This window comes from Oncorhynchus keta, unplaced genomic scaffold, assembly GCF_023373465.1.
Source record: "Oncorhynchus keta strain PuntledgeMale-10-30-2019 unplaced genomic scaffold, Oket_V2 Un_scaffold_3664_pilon_pilon, whole genome shotgun sequence".
Taxonomy (NCBI): Eukaryota; Metazoa; Chordata; class Actinopteri; order Salmoniformes; family Salmonidae; genus Oncorhynchus; species Oncorhynchus keta.
In genome coordinates this window covers 400,332-418,352 of record NW_026290923.1, presented here as the reverse complement: position 1 = coordinate 418,352, position 18,021 = coordinate 400,332, and the positions used below count along the sequence as shown (strand labels likewise).

At 47.0% G+C, this 18,021-nt stretch overlaps 1 protein-coding gene and 1 long non-coding RNA gene across 51 annotated transcripts in view; one reads left to right on the top strand and one right to left on the bottom strand.

Annotated features, from left to right (window-relative positions):
- LOC127928744 (baculoviral IAP repeat-containing protein 2-like) overlaps window positions 1–18,021 on the top strand; it is a 49,554-nt gene that overhangs the window by 24,942 nt on the left and 6,591 nt on the right. For all 50 annotated transcript variants that reach the window (XM_052516056.1, XM_052516051.1, XM_052516045.1 and 47 more), the window contains 6 exons: window positions 443–542; window positions 7,021–7,099; window positions 10,996–11,044; window positions 12,780–12,892; window positions 14,381–14,510; window positions 16,389–16,487. In XM_052516056.1, coding sequence (XP_052372016.1) covers window positions 443–542; window positions 7,021–7,099; window positions 10,996–11,044; window positions 12,780–12,892; window positions 14,381–14,510; window positions 16,389–16,487 — 570 coding nt within the window. The remainder of the gene's footprint in view (window positions 1–442; window positions 543–7,020; window positions 7,100–10,995; window positions 11,045–12,779; window positions 12,893–14,380; window positions 14,511–16,388; window positions 16,488–18,021) is intronic.
- On the bottom strand, window positions 7,531–10,073 carry LOC127928746 (uncharacterized). The gene is made up of 3 exons (XR_008132061.1): window positions 9,255–10,073; window positions 8,343–9,095; window positions 7,531–7,849 (listed from the first exon to the last, which is right to left on the bottom strand). It is a non-coding gene; the product is annotated as an uncharacterized LOC127928746 (long non-coding RNA).

Sequence of the window (18,021 nt, the reverse complement as noted above, 5' to 3'; positions counted from 1 at the left end):
TTGCAGGGCGTAATGATGGTGTGTGTGTGTGTGTGTGTGTGTGTTGCAGGGCGTAATGATGGTGTGTGTGTGTGCAGGGCGTAATGATGGTGTGTGTGTGTGTTGCAGGGTGTAATGATGGTGTGTGTGTGTGTTGCAGGGTGTAATGATGGTGTGTGTGTGTGTGTTGCAGGGTGTAATGATGGTGTGTGTGTGTGTGTTGCAGGGTGTAATGATGGTGTGTGTGTGTGTGTGTGTTGCAGGGCGTAATGATGGTGTGTGTGTTGCAGGGCGTAATGATGGTGTGTGTGTGTGTGTTGCAGGGTGTAATGATGGTGTGTGTGTTGCAGGGCGTAATGATGGTGTGTGTGTGTGTTGCAGGGTGTAATGATGGTGTGTGTGTGTGTGTGTGTGTGTTGCAGGGTGTAATGATGGTGTGTGTGTGTGTGTGTGTGTGTTGCAGGGCGTAATGATGACGTTAAGTGTTTCTGCTGTGACGGGGGTCTGAGATGCTGGGAGTCAGGTGACGACCCCTGGGTGGAGCACGCCAAATGGTTCCCTAGGTAACCACCCCTTACAGCGTTGCCAGATTACGTGTGTGTTAGTGACAAGCTGATTGAACAACTGGAAAATAGTACTAGACCGAGCCAGTAGTCAGCTCTCTGAACTGGTCAACAAATAGTACTAGACTGAGCCAGTAGGCAGCTCTCTGAACTGGTCAACAAATAGTACTAGACCGAGCCAGTAGTCAGCTCTCTGAACTGGTCAACAAATAGTACTAGACTGAGCCAGTAGTCAGCTCTCTGAACTGGTCAACAAATAGTACTAGACTGAGCCAGTAGTCAGCTCTCTGAACTGGTCAACAAATAGTACTAGACTGAGCCAGTAGTCAGCTCTCTGAACTGGTCAACAAATAGTACTAGACCGAGCCAGTAGTCAGCTCTCTGAACTGGTCAACAAATAGTACTAGACCGAGCCAGTAGTCAGCTCTCTGAACTGGTCAACAAATAGTACTAGACCGAGCCAGTAGTCAGCTCTCTGAACTGGTCAACAAATAGTACTAGACCGAGCCAGTAGTCAGCTCTCTGAACTGGTCAACAAATAGTACTAGACCGAGCCAGTAGTCAGCTCTCTGAACTGGTCAACAAATAGTACTAGACTGAGCCAGTAGTCAGCTCTCTGAACTGGTCAACAAATAGTACTAGACCGAGCCAGTAGTCAGCTCTCTGAACTGGTCAACAAATAGTACTAGACCGAGCCAGTAGTCAGCTCTCTGAACTGGTCAACAAATAGTACTAGACCGAGCCAGTAGTCAGCTCTCTGAACTGGTCAACAAATAGTACTAGACCGAGCCAGTAGTCAGCTCTCTGAACTGGTCAACAAATAGTACTAGACTGAGCCAGTAGGCAGCTCTCTGAACTGGTCAACAAATAGTACTAGACCGAGCCAGTAGTCAGCTCTCTGAACTGGTCAACAAATAGTACTAGACCGAGCCAGTAGTCAGCTCTCTGAACTGGTCAACAAATAGTACTAGACTGAGCCAGTAGGCAGCTCTCTGAACTGGTCAACAAATAGTACTAGACCGAGCCAGTAGTCAGCTCTCTGAACTGGTCAACAAATAGTACTAGACTGAGCCAGTAGTCAGCTCTCTGAACTGGTCAACAAATAGTACTAGACTGAGCCAGTAGGCAGCTCTCTGAACTGGTCAACAAATAGTACTAGACCGAGCCAGTAGTCAGCTCTCTGAACTGGTCAACAAATAGTACTAGACTGAGCCAGTAGTCAGCTCTCTGAACTGGTCAACAAATAGTACTAGACCGAGCCAGTAGTCAGCTCTCTGAACTGGTCAACAAATAGTACTAGACCGAGCCAGTAGTCAGCTCTCTGAACTGGTCAACAAATAGTACTAGACTGAGCCAGTAGTCAGCTCTCTGAACTGGTCAACAAATAGTACTAGACCGAGCCAGTAGTCAGCTCTCTGAACTGGTCAACAAATAGTACTAGACTGAGCCAGTAGTCAGCTCTCTGAACTGGTCAACAAATAGTACTAGACTGAGCCAGTAGTCAGCTCTCTGAACTGGTCAACAAATAGTACTAGACCGAGCCAGTAGGCAGCTCTCTGAACTGGTCAACAAATAGTACTAGACTGAGCCAGTAGTCAGCTCTCTGAACTGGTCAACAAATAGTACTAGACCGAGCCAGTAGGCAGCTCTCTGAACTGGTCAACAAATAGTACTAGACTGAGCCAGTAGTCAGCTCTCTGAACTGGTCAACAAATAGTACTAGACTGAGCCAGTAGTCAGTCAGCTCTCTGAACTGGTCAACAAATAGTACTAGACCGAGCCAGTAGTCAGCTCTCTGAACTGGTCAACAAATAGTACTAGACTGAGCCAGTAGTCAGCTCTCTGAACTGGTCAACAAATAGTACTAGACCGAGCCAGTAGTCAGCTCTCTGAACTGGTCAACAAATAGTACTAGACTGAGCCAGTAGTCAGCTCTCTGAACTGGTCAACAAATAGTACTAGACCGAGCCAGTAGTCAGCTCTCTGAACTGGTCAACAAATAGTACTAGACCGAGCCAGTAGTCAGCTCTCTGAACTGGTCAACAAATAGTACTAGACCGAGCCAGTAGTCAGCTCTCTGAACTGGTCAACAAATAGTACTAGACTGAGCCAGTAGTCAGCTCTCTGAACTGGTCAACAAATAGTACTAGACCGAGCCAGTAGGCAGCTCTCTGAACTGGTCAACAAATAGTACTAGACCGAGCCAGTAGTCAGCTCTCTGAACTGGTCAACAAATAGTACTAGACCGAGCCAGTAGGCAGCTCTCTGAACTGGTCAACAAATAGTACTAGACCGAGCCAGTAGTCAGCTCTCTGAACTGGTCAACAAATAGTACTAGACCGAGCCAGTAGGCAGCTCTCTGAACTGGTCAACAAATAGTACTAGACCGAGCCAGTAGTCAGCTCTCTGAACTGGTCAACAAATAGTACTAGACCGAGCCAGTAGTCAGCTCTCTGAACTGGTCAACAAATAGTACTAGACTGAGCCAGTAGTCAGCTCTCTGAACTGGTCAACAAATAGTACTAGACTGAGCCAGTAGTCAGCTCTCTGAACTGGTCAACAAATAGTACTAGACTGAGCCAGTAGTCAGCTCTCTGAACTGGTCAACAAATAGTACTAGACCGAGCCAGTAGTCAGCTCTCTGAACTGGTCAACAAATAGTACTAGACTGAGCCAGTAGTCAGCTCTCTGAACTGGTCAACAAATAGTACTAGACCGAGCCAGTAGTCAGCTCTCTGAACTGGTCAACAAATAGTACTAGACCGAGCCAGTAGTCAGCTCTCTGAACTGGTCAACAAATAGTACTAGACTGAGCCAGTAGTCAGCTCTCTGAACTGGTCAACAAATAGTACTAGACCGAGCCAGTAGTCAGCTCTCTGAACTGGTCAACAAATAGTACTAGACCGAGCCAGTAGTCAGCTCTCTGAACTGGTCAACAAATAGTACTAGACCGAGCCAGTAGTCAGCTCTCTGAACTGGTCAACAAATAGTACTAGACCGAGCCAGTAGTCAGCTCTCTGAACTGGTCAACAAATAGTACTAGACCGAGCCAGTAGTCAGCTCTCTGAACTGGTCAACAAATAGTACTAGACCGAGCCAGTAGGCAGCTCTCTGAACTGGTCAACAAATAGTACTAGACCGAGCCAGTAGTCAGCTCTCTGAACTGGTCAACAAATAGTACTAGACCGAGCCAGTAGGCAGCTCTCTGAACTGGTCAACAAATAGTACTAGACCGAGCCAGTAGTCAGCTCTCTGAACTGGTCAACAAATAGTACTAGACTGAGCCAGTAGTCAGCTCTCTGAACTGGTCAACAAATAGTACTAGACTGAGCCAGTAGTCAGCTCTCTGAACTGGTCAACAAATAGTACTAGACCGAGCCAGTAGGCAGCTCTCTGAACTGGTCAACAAATAGTACTAGACTGAGCCAGTAGTCAGCTCTCTGAACTGGTCAACAAATAGTACTAGACCGAGCCAGTAGGCAGCTCTCTGAACTGGTCAACAAATAGTACTAGACTGAGCCAGTAGTCAGCTCTCTGAACTGGTCAACAAATAGTACTAGACTGAGCCAGTAGTCAGCTCTCTGAACTGGTCAACAAATAGTACTAGACCGAGCCAGTAGTCAGCTCTCTGAACTGGTCAACAAATAGTACTAGACTGAGCCAGTAGTCAGCTCTCTGAACTGGTCAACAAATAGTACTAGACCGAGCCAGTAGTCAGCTCTCTGAACTGGTCAACAAATAGTACTAGACTGAGCCAGTAGTCAGCTCTCTGAACTGGTCAACAAATAGTACTAGACCGAGCCAGTAGTCAGCTCTCTGAACTGGTCAACAAATAGTACTAGACCGAGCCAGTAGTCAGCTCTCTGAACTGGTCAACAAATAGTACTAGACCGAGCCAGTAGTCAGCTCTCTGAACTGGTCAACAAATAGTACTAGACTGAGCCAGTAGTCAGCTCTCTGAACTGGTCAACAAATAGTACTAGACCGAGCCAGTAGGCAGCTCTCTGAACTGGTCAACAAATAGTACTAGACCGAGCCAGTAGTCAGCTCTCTGAACTGGTCAACAAATAGTACTAGACCGAGCCAGTAGGCAGCTCTCTGAACTGGTCAACAAATAGTACTAGACCGAGCCAGTAGTCAGCTCTCTGAACTGGTCAACAAATAGTACTAGACCGAGCCAGTAGGCAGCTCTCTGAACTGGTCAACAAATAGTACTAGACCGAGCCAGTAGTCAGCTCTCTGAACTGGTCAACAAATAGTACTAGACCGAGCCAGTAGTCAGCTCTCTGAACTGGTCAACAAATAGTACTAGACTGAGCCAGTAGTCAGCTCTCTGAACTGGTCAACAAATAGTACTAGACTGAGCCAGTAGTCAGCTCTCTGAACTGGTCAACAAATAGTACTAGACTGAGCCAGTAGTCAGCTCTCTGAACTGGTCAACAAATAGTACTAGACCGAGCCAGTAGTCAGCTCTCTGAACTGGTCAACAAATAGTACTAGACTGAGCCAGTAGTCAGCTCTCTGAACTGGTCAACAAATAGTACTAGACCGAGCCAGTAGTCAGCTCTCTGAACTGGTCAACAAATAGTACTAGACCGAGCCAGTAGTCAGCTCTCTGAACTGGTCAACAAATAGTACTAGACTGAGCCAGTAGTCAGCTCTCTGAACTGGTCAACAAATAGTACTAGACCGAGCCAGTAGTCAGCTCTCTGAACTGGTCAACAAATAGTACTAGACCGAGCCAGTAGTCAGCTCTCTGAACTGGTCAACAAATAGTACTAGACCGAGCCAGTAGTCAGCTCTCTGAACTGGTCAACAAATAGTACTAGACCGAGCCAGTAGTCAGCTCTCTGAACTGGTCAACAAATAGTACTAGACCGAGCCAGTAGTCAGCTCTCTGAACTGGTCAACAAATAGTACTAGACCGAGCCAGTAGGCAGCTCTCTGAACTGGTCAACAAATAGTACTAGACCGAGCCAGTAGTCAGCTCTCTGAACTGGTCAACAAATAGTACTAGACCGAGCCAGTAGGCAGCTCTCTGAACTGGTCAACAAATAGTACTAGACCGAGCCAGTAGTCAGCTCTCTGAACTGGTCAACAAATAGTACTAGACCGAGCCAGTAGTCAGCTCTCTGAACTGGTCAACAAATAGTACTAGACCGAGCCAGTAGGCAGCTCTCTGAACTGGTCAACAAATAGTACTAGACCGAGCCAGTAGGCAGCTCTCTGAACTGGTCAACAAATAGTACTAGACCGAGCCAGTAGTCAGCTCTCTGAACTGGTCAACAAATAGTACTAGACCGAGCCAGTAGTCAGCTCTCTGAACTGGTCAACAAATAGTACTAGACCGAGCCAGTAGGCAGCTCTCTGAACTGGTCAACAAATAGTACTAGACCGAGCCAGTAGGCAGCTCTCTGAACTGGTCAACAAATAGTACTAGACCGAGCCAGTAGTCAGCTCTCTGAACTGGTCAACAAATAGTACTAGACCGAGCCAGTAGGCAGCTCTCTGAACTGGTCAACAAATAGTACTAGACCGAGCCAGTAGTCAGCTCTCTGAACTGGTCAACAAATAGTACTAGACCGAGCCAGTAGTCAGCTCTCTGAACTGGTCAACAAATAGTACTAGACCGAGCCAGTAGGCAGCTCTCTGAACTGGTCAACAAATAGTACTAGACCGAGCCAGTAGGCAGCTCTCTGAACTGGTCAACAAATAGTACTAGACCGAGCCAGTAGTCAGCTCTCTGAACTGGTCAACAAATAGTACTAGACCGAGCCAGTAGTCAGCTCTCTGAACTGGTCAACAAATAGTACTAGACCGAGCCAGTAGGCAGCTCTCTGAACTGGTCAACAAATAGTACTAGACCGAGCCAGTAGGCAGCTCTCTGAACTGGTCAACAAATAGTACTAGACTGAGCCAGTAGGCAGCTCTCTGAACTGGTCAACAAATAGTACTAGACCGAGCCAGTAGTCAGCTCTCTGAACTGGTCAACAAATAGTACTAGACCGAGCCAGTAGTCAGCTCTCTGAACTGGTCAACAAATAGTACTAGACCGAGCCAGTAGTCAGCTCTCTGAACTGGTCAACAAATAGTACTAGACCGAGCCAGTAGTCAGCTCTCTGAACTGGTCAACAAATAGTACTAGACCGAGCCAGTAGTCAGCTCTCTGAACTGGTCAACAAATAGTACTAGACCGAGCCAGTAGTCAGCTCTCTGAACTGGTCAACTCACTCATCACCTTCAGAATGGATTACTGCAATGTCTATATATTACTGTGACTACGGTAACCTGTCATTATATGTTACTACGGTAACCTGTCATTATATGTTACTACGGTAACCTGTCAGTATATGTTACTACGGTAACCTGTCAGTATATATTACCGTGACTATGGTAACCCGTCAGTATATGTTAACCTCTAGGTGTCAGTATATATTACTGTTACTATGGTAACCCGTCAGTATATATTAACCTCTAGGTGTCAGTACCTGCTCCAGGAGAAAGGTCAGGAGTTTGTCCATCAGATCCAGGCTCGCTTCCCTCGGCTCTTTGAACAGGTAACACCTGCTTCTGTTTATACACTGTATTCACACCCTAACATCAATGACATGTCTATACACCGTCTATACACCCTAACATCAATGACCTGTCTATACACCCTAACATCAATGACTTGTTTATACACCGTCTATACACCCTAACATCAATGACCTGTCTATACACCCTAACATCAATGACCTGTCTATACACCCTAACATCAATGACCTGTCTATACACCCTAACATCAATGACCTGTCTATACACCCTAACATCAATGACCTGTCTATACACCGTCTATACACCCTAACATCAATGATCTGTCTATACACCGTCTATACACCCTAACATCAATGACCTGTCTATACACCCTAACATCAATGACCTGTCTATACACCGTCTATACACTCTAACATCAATGACCTGTCTATACACCGTCTATACACCCTAACATCAATGACCTGTCTATACACCGTCTATACACCCTAACATCAATGACCTGTCTATACACCCTAACATCAATGACCTGTCTATACACTCTAACATCAATGACCTGTCTATACACCGTCTATACACTCTAACATCAATGACCTGTCTATACACCGTCTATACACCCTAACATCAATGACCTGTCTATACACCGTCTATACACCCTAACATCAATGACCTGTTTATACACCGTCTATACACCCTAACATCAATGACCTGTCTATACACCCTAACATCAATGACCTGTCTATACACCGTCTATACACTCTAACATCAATGACCTGTCTATACACCCTAACATCAATGACCTGTCTATACACCCTAACATCAATGACCTGTCTATACACCCTAACATCAATGACCTGTCTATACACCCTAACATCAATGACCTGTCTATACACCCTAACATCAATGACCTGTCTATACACCGTCTATACACCCTAACATCAATGACCTGTCTATACACCCTAACATCAATGACCTGTCTATACACCCTAACATCAATGACCTGTCTATACACCGTCTATACACCCTAACATCAATGACCTGTTTATACACCGTCTATACACTCTAACATCAATGACCTGTCTATACACCGTCTATACACCCTAACATCAATGACCTGTCTATACACCGTCTATACACCCTAACATCAATGACCTGTCTATACACCGTCTATACACTCTAACATCAATGACCTGTCTATACACCGTCTATACACCCTAACATCAATGACCTGTCTATACACCGTCTATACACCCTAACATCAATGACCTGTCTATACACCGTCTATACACCCTAATATCAATGACCTGTTTATACACCGTCTATACACCCTAACATCAATGACCTGTCTATACACCCTAACATCAATGACCTGTCTATACACCGTCTATACACCCTAACATCAATGACCTGTCTATACACCGTCTATACACCCTAACATCAATGACCTGTCTATACACCCTAACATCAATGACCTGTCTATACACCGTCTATACACCCTAACATCAATGACCTGTTTATACACCGTCTATACACCCTAACATCAATGACCTGTCTATACACCCTAACATCAATGACCTGTCTATACACCGTCTATACACTCTAACATCAATGACCTGTCTATACACCCTAACATCAATGACCTGTCTATACACCCTAACATCAATGACCTGTCTATACACCCTAACATCAATGACCTGTCTATACACCCTAACATCAATGACCTGTCTATACACCCTAACATCAATGACCTGTCTATACACCCTAACATCAATGACCTGTCTATACACCCTAACATCAATGACCTGTCTATACACCGTCTATACACCCTAACATCAATGACCTGTCTATACACCGTCTATACACCCTAACATCAATGATCTGTCTATACACCGTCTATACACCCTAACATCAATGACCTGTTTATACACCGTCTATACACCCTAACATCAATGACCTGTCTATACACCCTAACATCAATGACCTGTCTATACACCGTCTATACACCCTAACATCAATGACCTGTCTATACACCGTCTATACACCCTAATATCAATGACCTGTTTATACACCGTCTATACACCCTAACATCAATGAACATCATCAATGACCTGTCTATACACCGTCTATACACCCTAACATCAATGACCTGTCTACCGTATACACCCTAACATCAATGACCTGTTTATACACCGTCTATACACCCTAATATCAATGACCTGTCTATACACCGTCTATACACCCTAACATCAATGACCTGTCTATACACCGTCTATACACCCTAATATCAATGACCTGTCTATACACCGTCTATACACCCTAACATCAATGACCTGTTTATACACCGTCTATACACCCTAACATCAATGATCTGTCTATACACCCTAACATCAATGACCTGTCTATACACCGTCTATACACCCTAACATCAATGACCTGTCTATACACCGTCTATACACCCTAACATCAATGACCTGTCTATACACCCTAACATCAATGACCTGTCTATACACCGTCTATACACCCTAACATCAATGACCTGTCTATACACCCTCTATACACCCTAACATCAATGACCTGTCTATACACCGTCTATACACCCTAACATCAATGACCTGTCTATACACCGTCTATACACCCTAACATCAATGACCTGTCTATACACCGTCTATACACCCTAACATCAATGACCTGTCTATACACCCTAACATCAATGACCTGTCTATACACCGTCTATACACCCTAACATCAATGACCTGTCTATACACCGTCTATACACCCTAACATCAATGACCTGTCTATACACCCTAACATCAATGACCTGTCTATACACCGTCTATACACCCTAACATCAATGACCTGTCTATACACCGTCTATACACCCTAACATCAATGACCTGTTTATACACCGTCTATACACCCTAACATCAATGACCTGTCTATACACCCTAACATCAATGACCTGTCTATACACCGTCTATACACTCTAACATCAATGACCTGTCTATACACCGTCTATACACCCTAATATCAATGACCTGTTTATACACCGTCTATACACCCTAACATCAATGACCTGTCTATACACCCTAACATCAATGACCTGTCTATACACCGTCTATACACCCTAACATCAATGACCTGTTTATACACCGTCTATACACCCTAATATCAATGACCTGTCTATACACCGTCTATACACCCTAACATCAATGACCTGTCTATACACCGTCTATACACCCTAATATCAATGACCTGTCTATACACCGTCTATACACCCTAACATCAATGACCTGTTTATACACCGTCTATACACCCTAACATCAATGATCTGTCTATACACCCTAACATCAATGACCTGTCTATACACCGTCTATACACCCTAACATCAATGACCTGTCTATACACCGTCTATACACCCTAACATCAATGACCTGTCTATACACCCTAACATCAATGACCTGTCTATACACCGTCTATACACCCTAACATCAATGACCTGTCTATACACCCTCTATACACCCTAACATCAATGACCTGTCTATACACCGTCTATACACCCTAACATCAATGACCTGTCTATACACCGTCTATACACCCTAACATCAATGACCTGTCTATACACCCTAACATCAATGACCTGTCTATACACCCTAACATCAATGACCTGTCTATACACCGTCTATACACCCTAACATCAATGACCTGTCTATACACCGTCTATACACCCTAACATCAATGACCTGTCTATACACCGTCTATACACCCTAACATCAATGACCTGTTTATACAATCATATATTGATTAGGTGTGTATTGATTAGGTGTCTGGTAGAACATTGTGATGTGAATAAAGATCCATCTGACTGATCTGAACATCAGTCGAAACAGGAAGTTAACTCTCCTGGCTCCTCCCCCTAAAGCTCCTGACCAGTGGGGACAGCATCTCCAGGGAGTTTGTGGACCCACCAAGTGAGTAACAAAGTTTTTGGACACTTGGTGTCTTGACAATATATAACAAAAAAATCTACTAATATATTAATTTATTATTGTAGTTTTTTTAAATATAGTAGCTGCTGTGTGTTTACAGCTAATTAACTGAACACCTGACTTTACCATCTTACTTATAGCAAGTTAACTAAACAGGCAGAAGAATAAATAGGTGTTGTAGGAAAAACAGGAAAACAGACTAAACTCTGACAACATCCAGGGATGAAGAACACACTGTTGTAGCACCTGCTCAGCGAGGTGAAGAGTGGAGGAATTGTGGGAATTAACACGAGCCTCGGTTTTATCTCCTGGAGAAAGCAGGGCTTCCAGTACCTTTCATTGGGCTTGTCAGGCGTGATGATTTTAGAGCTCTTCATTATGGGTTGGTTGAGCTCCACTCTCCATAGCTGTGTTATAAAGAGTGACCCACTGAAAGGGAACCACCGGTTTCCATAGCAGCAACCATAACGCTAACAGTTCCCTCCCTCCCTCCCTCTCTCTCACCCGCTCCCTCCCTCTCTCCCTCCCTCTCTCTCCCGCTCCCTCCCTCCCGCTCTCTCTCCCGCTCCCTCCCTCCCGCTCCCTCCCTTCCGCTCCCTCCCTCCCTCCCTCCCTCTCTCCCCCTCCCTCCCTCCCTCTCTCCCCCCCTCCCTCCCTCCCGCTCTCTCCCTCCCTCCCGCTCTCTCCCTCCCTCCCGCTCTCTCCCTCCCTCCCGCTCTCTCCCTCCCTCCCGCTCTCTCCCTCCCTCCCGCTCTCCCTCCCTCCCTCCCTCTCTCTCCCTCCCTCCCTCCCTCCCTCTCTCTCCCTCCCTCCCTCCCTCTCTCTCCCTCCCTCCCTCCCGCTCTCTCCCTCCCTCCCCGCTCTCTCCCTCCCTCCCGCTCTCTCCCTCCCTCCCGCTCTCTCCCTCCCTCCCGCTCTCTCCCTCCCGCTCTCTCCCTCGCTCCCTCCCTCCCTCCCTCCCTCCCTCCCTCCCTCCCTCCCTCCCTCCCTCTCTCCTCCCTCCCTCTCTCTCTCCCTCCCCCGCTCTCTCCCTCCCTCCCTCCCTCCCTCCCTCCCCTCCCTCCCTCCCTCCCTCCCGCTCTCTCCCTCCCGCTCTCTCTCTCTCTCTCTCCCTCCCGCTCTCTCTCCCTCCCGCTCTCTCCCTCCCCGCTCTCTCCCCCCTCCCGCTCTCTCCCTCCCTCCCTCTCTCTCTCCCTCCCGCTCTCTCTCTCCCTCCCGCTCTCTCTCTCCCTCCCGCTCTCTCTCTCCCTCCCGCTCTCTCTCTCCCTCCCGCTCTCTCTCTCCCTCCCGCTCTCTCTCTCCCTCCCCGCTCTCTCTCTCCCTCCCTCCCTCTCTCTCCCTCCCTCCCTCCCTCTCTCTCCCGCTCTCTCTCTCCCTCCCTCCCTCTCTCTCCCTCCCTCCCTCCCTCTCTCTCCCCTCCCGCTCTCTCCCTCCCTCCCTCCCTCCCTCCCGCTCTCTCCCTCCCTCCCGCTCTCTCCCTCCCTCCCCGCTCTCTCCCTCCCTCCCTCCCGCTCTCTCTCTCCCTCCCTCCCGCTCTCTCTCTCCCCTCCCTCCCCCTCTCTCCCCCCCTCCCTCCCTCTCTCTCCCTCCCGCTCTCTCCCTCCCTCCCTCCCTCCCTCTCTCTCTCTCTCTCTCTCTCTCTCTCTCTCTCTCCCTCTCTCCCTCTCTCCCTCTCTCCCTCTCTCCCTCTCTCCCTCCCTCACCCCCCTCCCTCTAGTGGTGAACCTGGGTCCAGGTGAGGAGCGGTCAGAAGATGCAGTGATGATGAACACTCCGGTGGTTGTGTCGGCTCTAGAGATGGGATTTGAGCGTGGCCTGGTCAAGCAGACGGTACATAATCTAATTATATTCCATGACGCTGATTGACTCCCTGTCCTGTGTGTGTCTAAAAATACACTGAACAAAAATATAAACACAACATGTAAAGTGTTGGTTTCATGAACTGTAATAATCCATCCACCTGACAGGTGTGGCATATCAATAAAAGGCCACTCTAAAATGTGCAGTTTTGTCACACAACACAGTGCCACAGATGTGTCAAGTTGAGGGAGCATGCAATTGGCATGCTGACTGTAGGAATGTCCATCAGAGCTGTTGCCAGAGAATTTAATATTAATTTCTCTACCATAAACCGCCTAGGACCTAATGAATGTATTCCCAGTCATGTGACCTCCATAGATTAGGACCTAATGAATGTATTCCCAGTCATGTGACCTCCATAGATTAGGACCTAATGAATGTATTCCCAGTCATGTGACCTCCATAGATTAGGACCTAATGAATGTATTCCCAGTCATGTGACCTCCATAGATTAGGACCTAATGAATGTATTCCCAGTCATGTGACATCCATAGATTAGGACCTAATGAATGTATTCCCAGTCATGTGACCTCCATAGATTAGGACCTAATGAATGTATTCCCAGTCATGTGACCTCCATAGATTAGGACCTAATGAATGTATTCCCAGTCATGTGACCTCCATAGATTAGGACCTAATGAATGTATTCCCAGTCATGTGACCTCCATAGATTAGGACCTAATGAATGTATTCCCAGTCATGTGACCTCCATAGATTAGGACCTAATGAATGTATTCCCAGTCATGTGACCTCCATAGATTAGGACCTAATGAATGTATTCCCAGTCATGTGACCTCCATAGATTAGGACCTAATGAATGTATTGACTGATCTCCTCATATGAACTGTAACTCAGTAGAATCATTGAAATGGTTGCATGTTGCGTTTTTATATCATTGTTCAGTGTATATTTCCATTAACCTGTGGTGACACCCCATCCCGTGAACGGGACCGTTATCATTATCTGACACTAATTAGCATAACGCAACGGACATAAATCTTCCTAGAAAATCTTCCTATTCATGAAAATCACAAGTGAAATATATTGGAACACAGCTTCTTAGCCTTTTGTTAATCACCCTGTCATCTCAGATTTTCAAAATATGCTTTACAGCCAACGCTAGACAAGCATTTGTGTAAGTTTATCATAGCTTATCGTAAGCTCGTTGATGGTACATTCACAGCTGAATAGGGAGTCATTGGAACGCAGCGCTTTCAAAACCTGGGGCACTTCCTGATTGGATTTTTCTCAGGCTTTCGCCTGCAACATCAATTCTGTTATACTCACAGACAATATCTTTACAGTTTTGGAAACGTTAGCATATTCTAGCATCTTTTCCTGACAAAATATCCCGTTTAAAACGGGAACGTTTTTTCTCCAGAAATGAAAAAACTGCCCCCTAACACCAAGAGGTTTTAAGCAGAGGGACTCACAGTCTTGTGTGTCTATAATCTACAGGTCCAGAGTAAGATCCTGACCATCGGAGAGAACTACAAGACGGTCCAGGAACTGGTCTCAGACCTGCTGTCTGCCGAGGACCAAAGGAGAGAGGAGGAGAAAGAGATGCTGACCGAGGAGATGGCTTCTGGTACGGCTGATGGGAGGGAGAGAGGGGAGATGCTGACCGAGGAGATGGCTTGTGGTACGGAGGGAGGGAGGGAGGGAGGGAGGGGAGATGCTGACCGAGGAGATGGCTTCTGGTACGGAGGGAGGGAGGGGAGATGCTGACCGAGGAGATGGCTTCTGGTACGGCTGATGGGAGGGGTGGGAGATGCTGACCGAGGAGATGGCTTCTGGTACGGCTGATGGGAGGGAGAGAGGGGAGATGCTGACCGAGGAGATGGCTTGTGGTACGGAGGGAGGGAGGGAGGGGAGATGCTGACCGAGGAGATGGCTTGTGGTACGGAGGGAGGGAGGGAGGGGAGATGCTGACCGAGGAGATGGCTTGTGGTACGGAGGGAGGGAGGGAGGGAGAGAGGGAGGGGAGATGCTGACCGAGGAGATGGCTTGTGGTACGGAGAGAGAGAGAGGGAGGGAGGGGAGATGCTGACCGAGGAGATGGCTTGGGAGGGAGGGAGGGGAGATGCTGACCGAGGAGATGGCTTGGGAGGGAGGGAGGGGAGATGCTGACCGAGGAGATGGCTTGGGAGGGAGGGAGGGGAGATGCTGACCGAGGAGATGGCTTGGGAGGGAGGGGAGATGCTGACCGAGGAGATGGCTTGGGAGGGAGGGAGGGGAGATGCTGACCGAGGAGATGGCTTGGGAGGGAGGGAGGGAGGGAGGGGAGATGCTGACCGAGGAGATGGCTTCTGGTACAGCAGACGTCTGTTTCTAGGGTTCAAATCAAATTGTATTTGTCATATGCTTACACAGCGGGTGGATACCAAGAGCTGAATAAATACACAACGAGTAACGATAACTTGGCTCTATATACACACGGAGTACCAAGTCAACGTGCAGGGGTATGAGGTAATTGAGGTATGTACACTACCGTTCAAAAGTTTGGTGTCACTTCAAAGTTTCCCTGTTTTTGGAAGAAAAGCACACTTTTTTTTGTCCATTAAAATATCGTCATTCAGAAATAAGTGTACACATTGTTAATGTTGTAAATGACTATTGTAGCTGGAAACGGATGATTTCTAATGGAATATCTACATAGGAGTACAGAGGCCCATTATCAGCAACCATCACTCCTGTGTTCCAATGGCACGTTGTGTTAGCTAATATAAAGTTGATCATTTTAAAAGGCTAATTGATCATTAGAAAACCCTTTTGCAATTATGTTAGCACAGCTGAAAACTGTTGTGCTGATTAAAGAAGCAATAAAACTGGCCTTTAGACTAGTTGAGTATCTGGAGCATCAGCATTTGTGGGTTCGATTACAGGCTCAAAATGGCCAGAAACAAAGAACTTTCTTCTGAAACTCGTCAGTCTATTCTTGTTCTGAGAAATGAAGGTGTGTACTACTCCCTTCACAGAAGAGCGTAAACTGGCCCTAACCAGAATAGAAAGAGGAGTGGGAGGCCCCGGTGCACAACTGAGCAAGAGGACAAGTACATTAGAGTGTCTAGCAGCTTCATTAAATAGGACCCTCAAAACGGGGTTTTCTTTTTATTGGCCAGTCTGAGATGTGGCTTTGTCTTGACAACTCTGCCTAGAAGGCCGGCATCCCAGAGTTGCCTCTTCACTGTTGATGTGGAGACTGGTGTTTTGCAGGTACTATTTAATGAAGCTGCCAGTTGAGGAGGCGTCTGTTTCTCAAACTAGACACTAATGTACTTGTCCTCTTGCCCTCCGTTTCCTGTAGTTCACGATCAGCTCCTTTGTCTTGCTGACATTGAGGGAGAGGATGTTGTCCTCTGGCTTGGCCCAGTTAATAAGCTTCTGGTGCCAGACTCCAACTGAATCGAATGCCAACGCTCTCTCCCTCTCCCAACACGCTCTCCCCTGTCTCTCCTCTCTCCAGATGGTAATTCGTTCTTGAAGAGACACCAGGCAGCGTTGGTCCTGCGCCTGAAGAGTGTTGAGTCTGTCCTGGAGCACCTCCGAGAGCAGAACGTCATCAGTACGTCTATACTACTAATATACTACTACAGTACTAACGAATATTATATTATTATTTATGTTGTGAAGAGTGAGTCTGTCTTGAACCTCCTCCGAGAGCAGAACGTCATCAGTACGTCTATACTACTAATATACTACTACAGTACTAACGAATATTATATTATTATTTATGTTGTGAAGAGTGAGTCTGTCTTGAACCTCCTCCGAGAGCAGAATGTCATCAGTACGTCTATACTACTAATATACTACTACAGTACTAACGAATATTATATTATTATTTATGTTGTGAAGAGTGAGTCTGTCTTGAACCTCCTCCGAGAGCAGAATGTCATCAGTACGTCTATACTACTAATATACTACTACAGTACTAACGAATATTATATTATTATTTATGTTGTGAAGAGTGAGTCTGTCTTGAACCTCCTCAGGGAACAGAACTTCATCAGTATGTTACTAATACATGGTATATACTACAAGCTGCTACTACTACAATATTAATGTTTAGTCGGTCCTGGAGCGCCCATCAGTATATCTTTATATTATTACAAATATACTACTAGCTACTCCAGTACTATATTGATGTTATGATACTTCTACAGTGGGTGAGGAATACAGTGGTCTCCAGGGCCAGTCCTCCCAGCAGCCGACCTCTGACCCCTGTCTCTTCAGGTGGAGAGGAATACAGTGGTCTCCAGGGCCAGTCCTCCCAGCAGCAGACAGTCAAACTGATAGACTTGGTGCTGACCTCTGACCCCTGTCTCTTCAGGTGGAGAGGAATACAGTGGTCTCCAGGGCCAGTCCTCCCAGCAGCAGACAGCCAAACTGATAGACTTGGTGCTGACCTCTGACCCCTGTCTCTTCAGGTGGAGAGGAATACAGTGGTCTCCAGGGCCAGTCCTCCCAGCAGCAGACAGCCAGACTGATAGACTTGGTGCTGACCTCTGACCCCTGTCTCTTCAGGTGGAGAGGAATACAGTGGTCTCCAGGGCCAGTCCTCTCAGCAGCAGACAGTCAGAATGATAGACTTGGTGCTGACCTCTGACCCCTGTCTCTTCAGGTGGAGAGGAATGCAGTGGTCTCCAGGGCCAGTCCTCTCAGCAGCAGACAGCCAGACTGATAGACTTGGTGCTGACCTCTGACCCCTGTCTCTTCAGGTGGAGAGGAATACAGTGGTCTCCAGGGCCAGTCCTCTCAGCAGCAGACAGCCAGACTGATAGACTTGGTGCTGACCTCTGACCCCTGTCTCTTCAGGTGGAGAGGAATGCAGTGGTCTCCAGGGCCAGTCCTCTCAGCAGCAGACAGCCAGACTGATAGACTTGGTGCTGACCTCTGACCCCTGTCTCTTCAGGTGGAGAGGAATGCAGTGGTCTCCAGGGCCAGTCCTCTCAGCAGCAGACAGCCAGACTGATAGACTTGGTGCTGACCTCTGACCCCTGTCTCTTCAGGTGGAGAGGAATACAGTGGTCTCCAGGGCCAGTCCTCTCAGCAGCAGACAGCCAGACTGATAGACTTGGTGCTGACCTCTGACCCCTGTC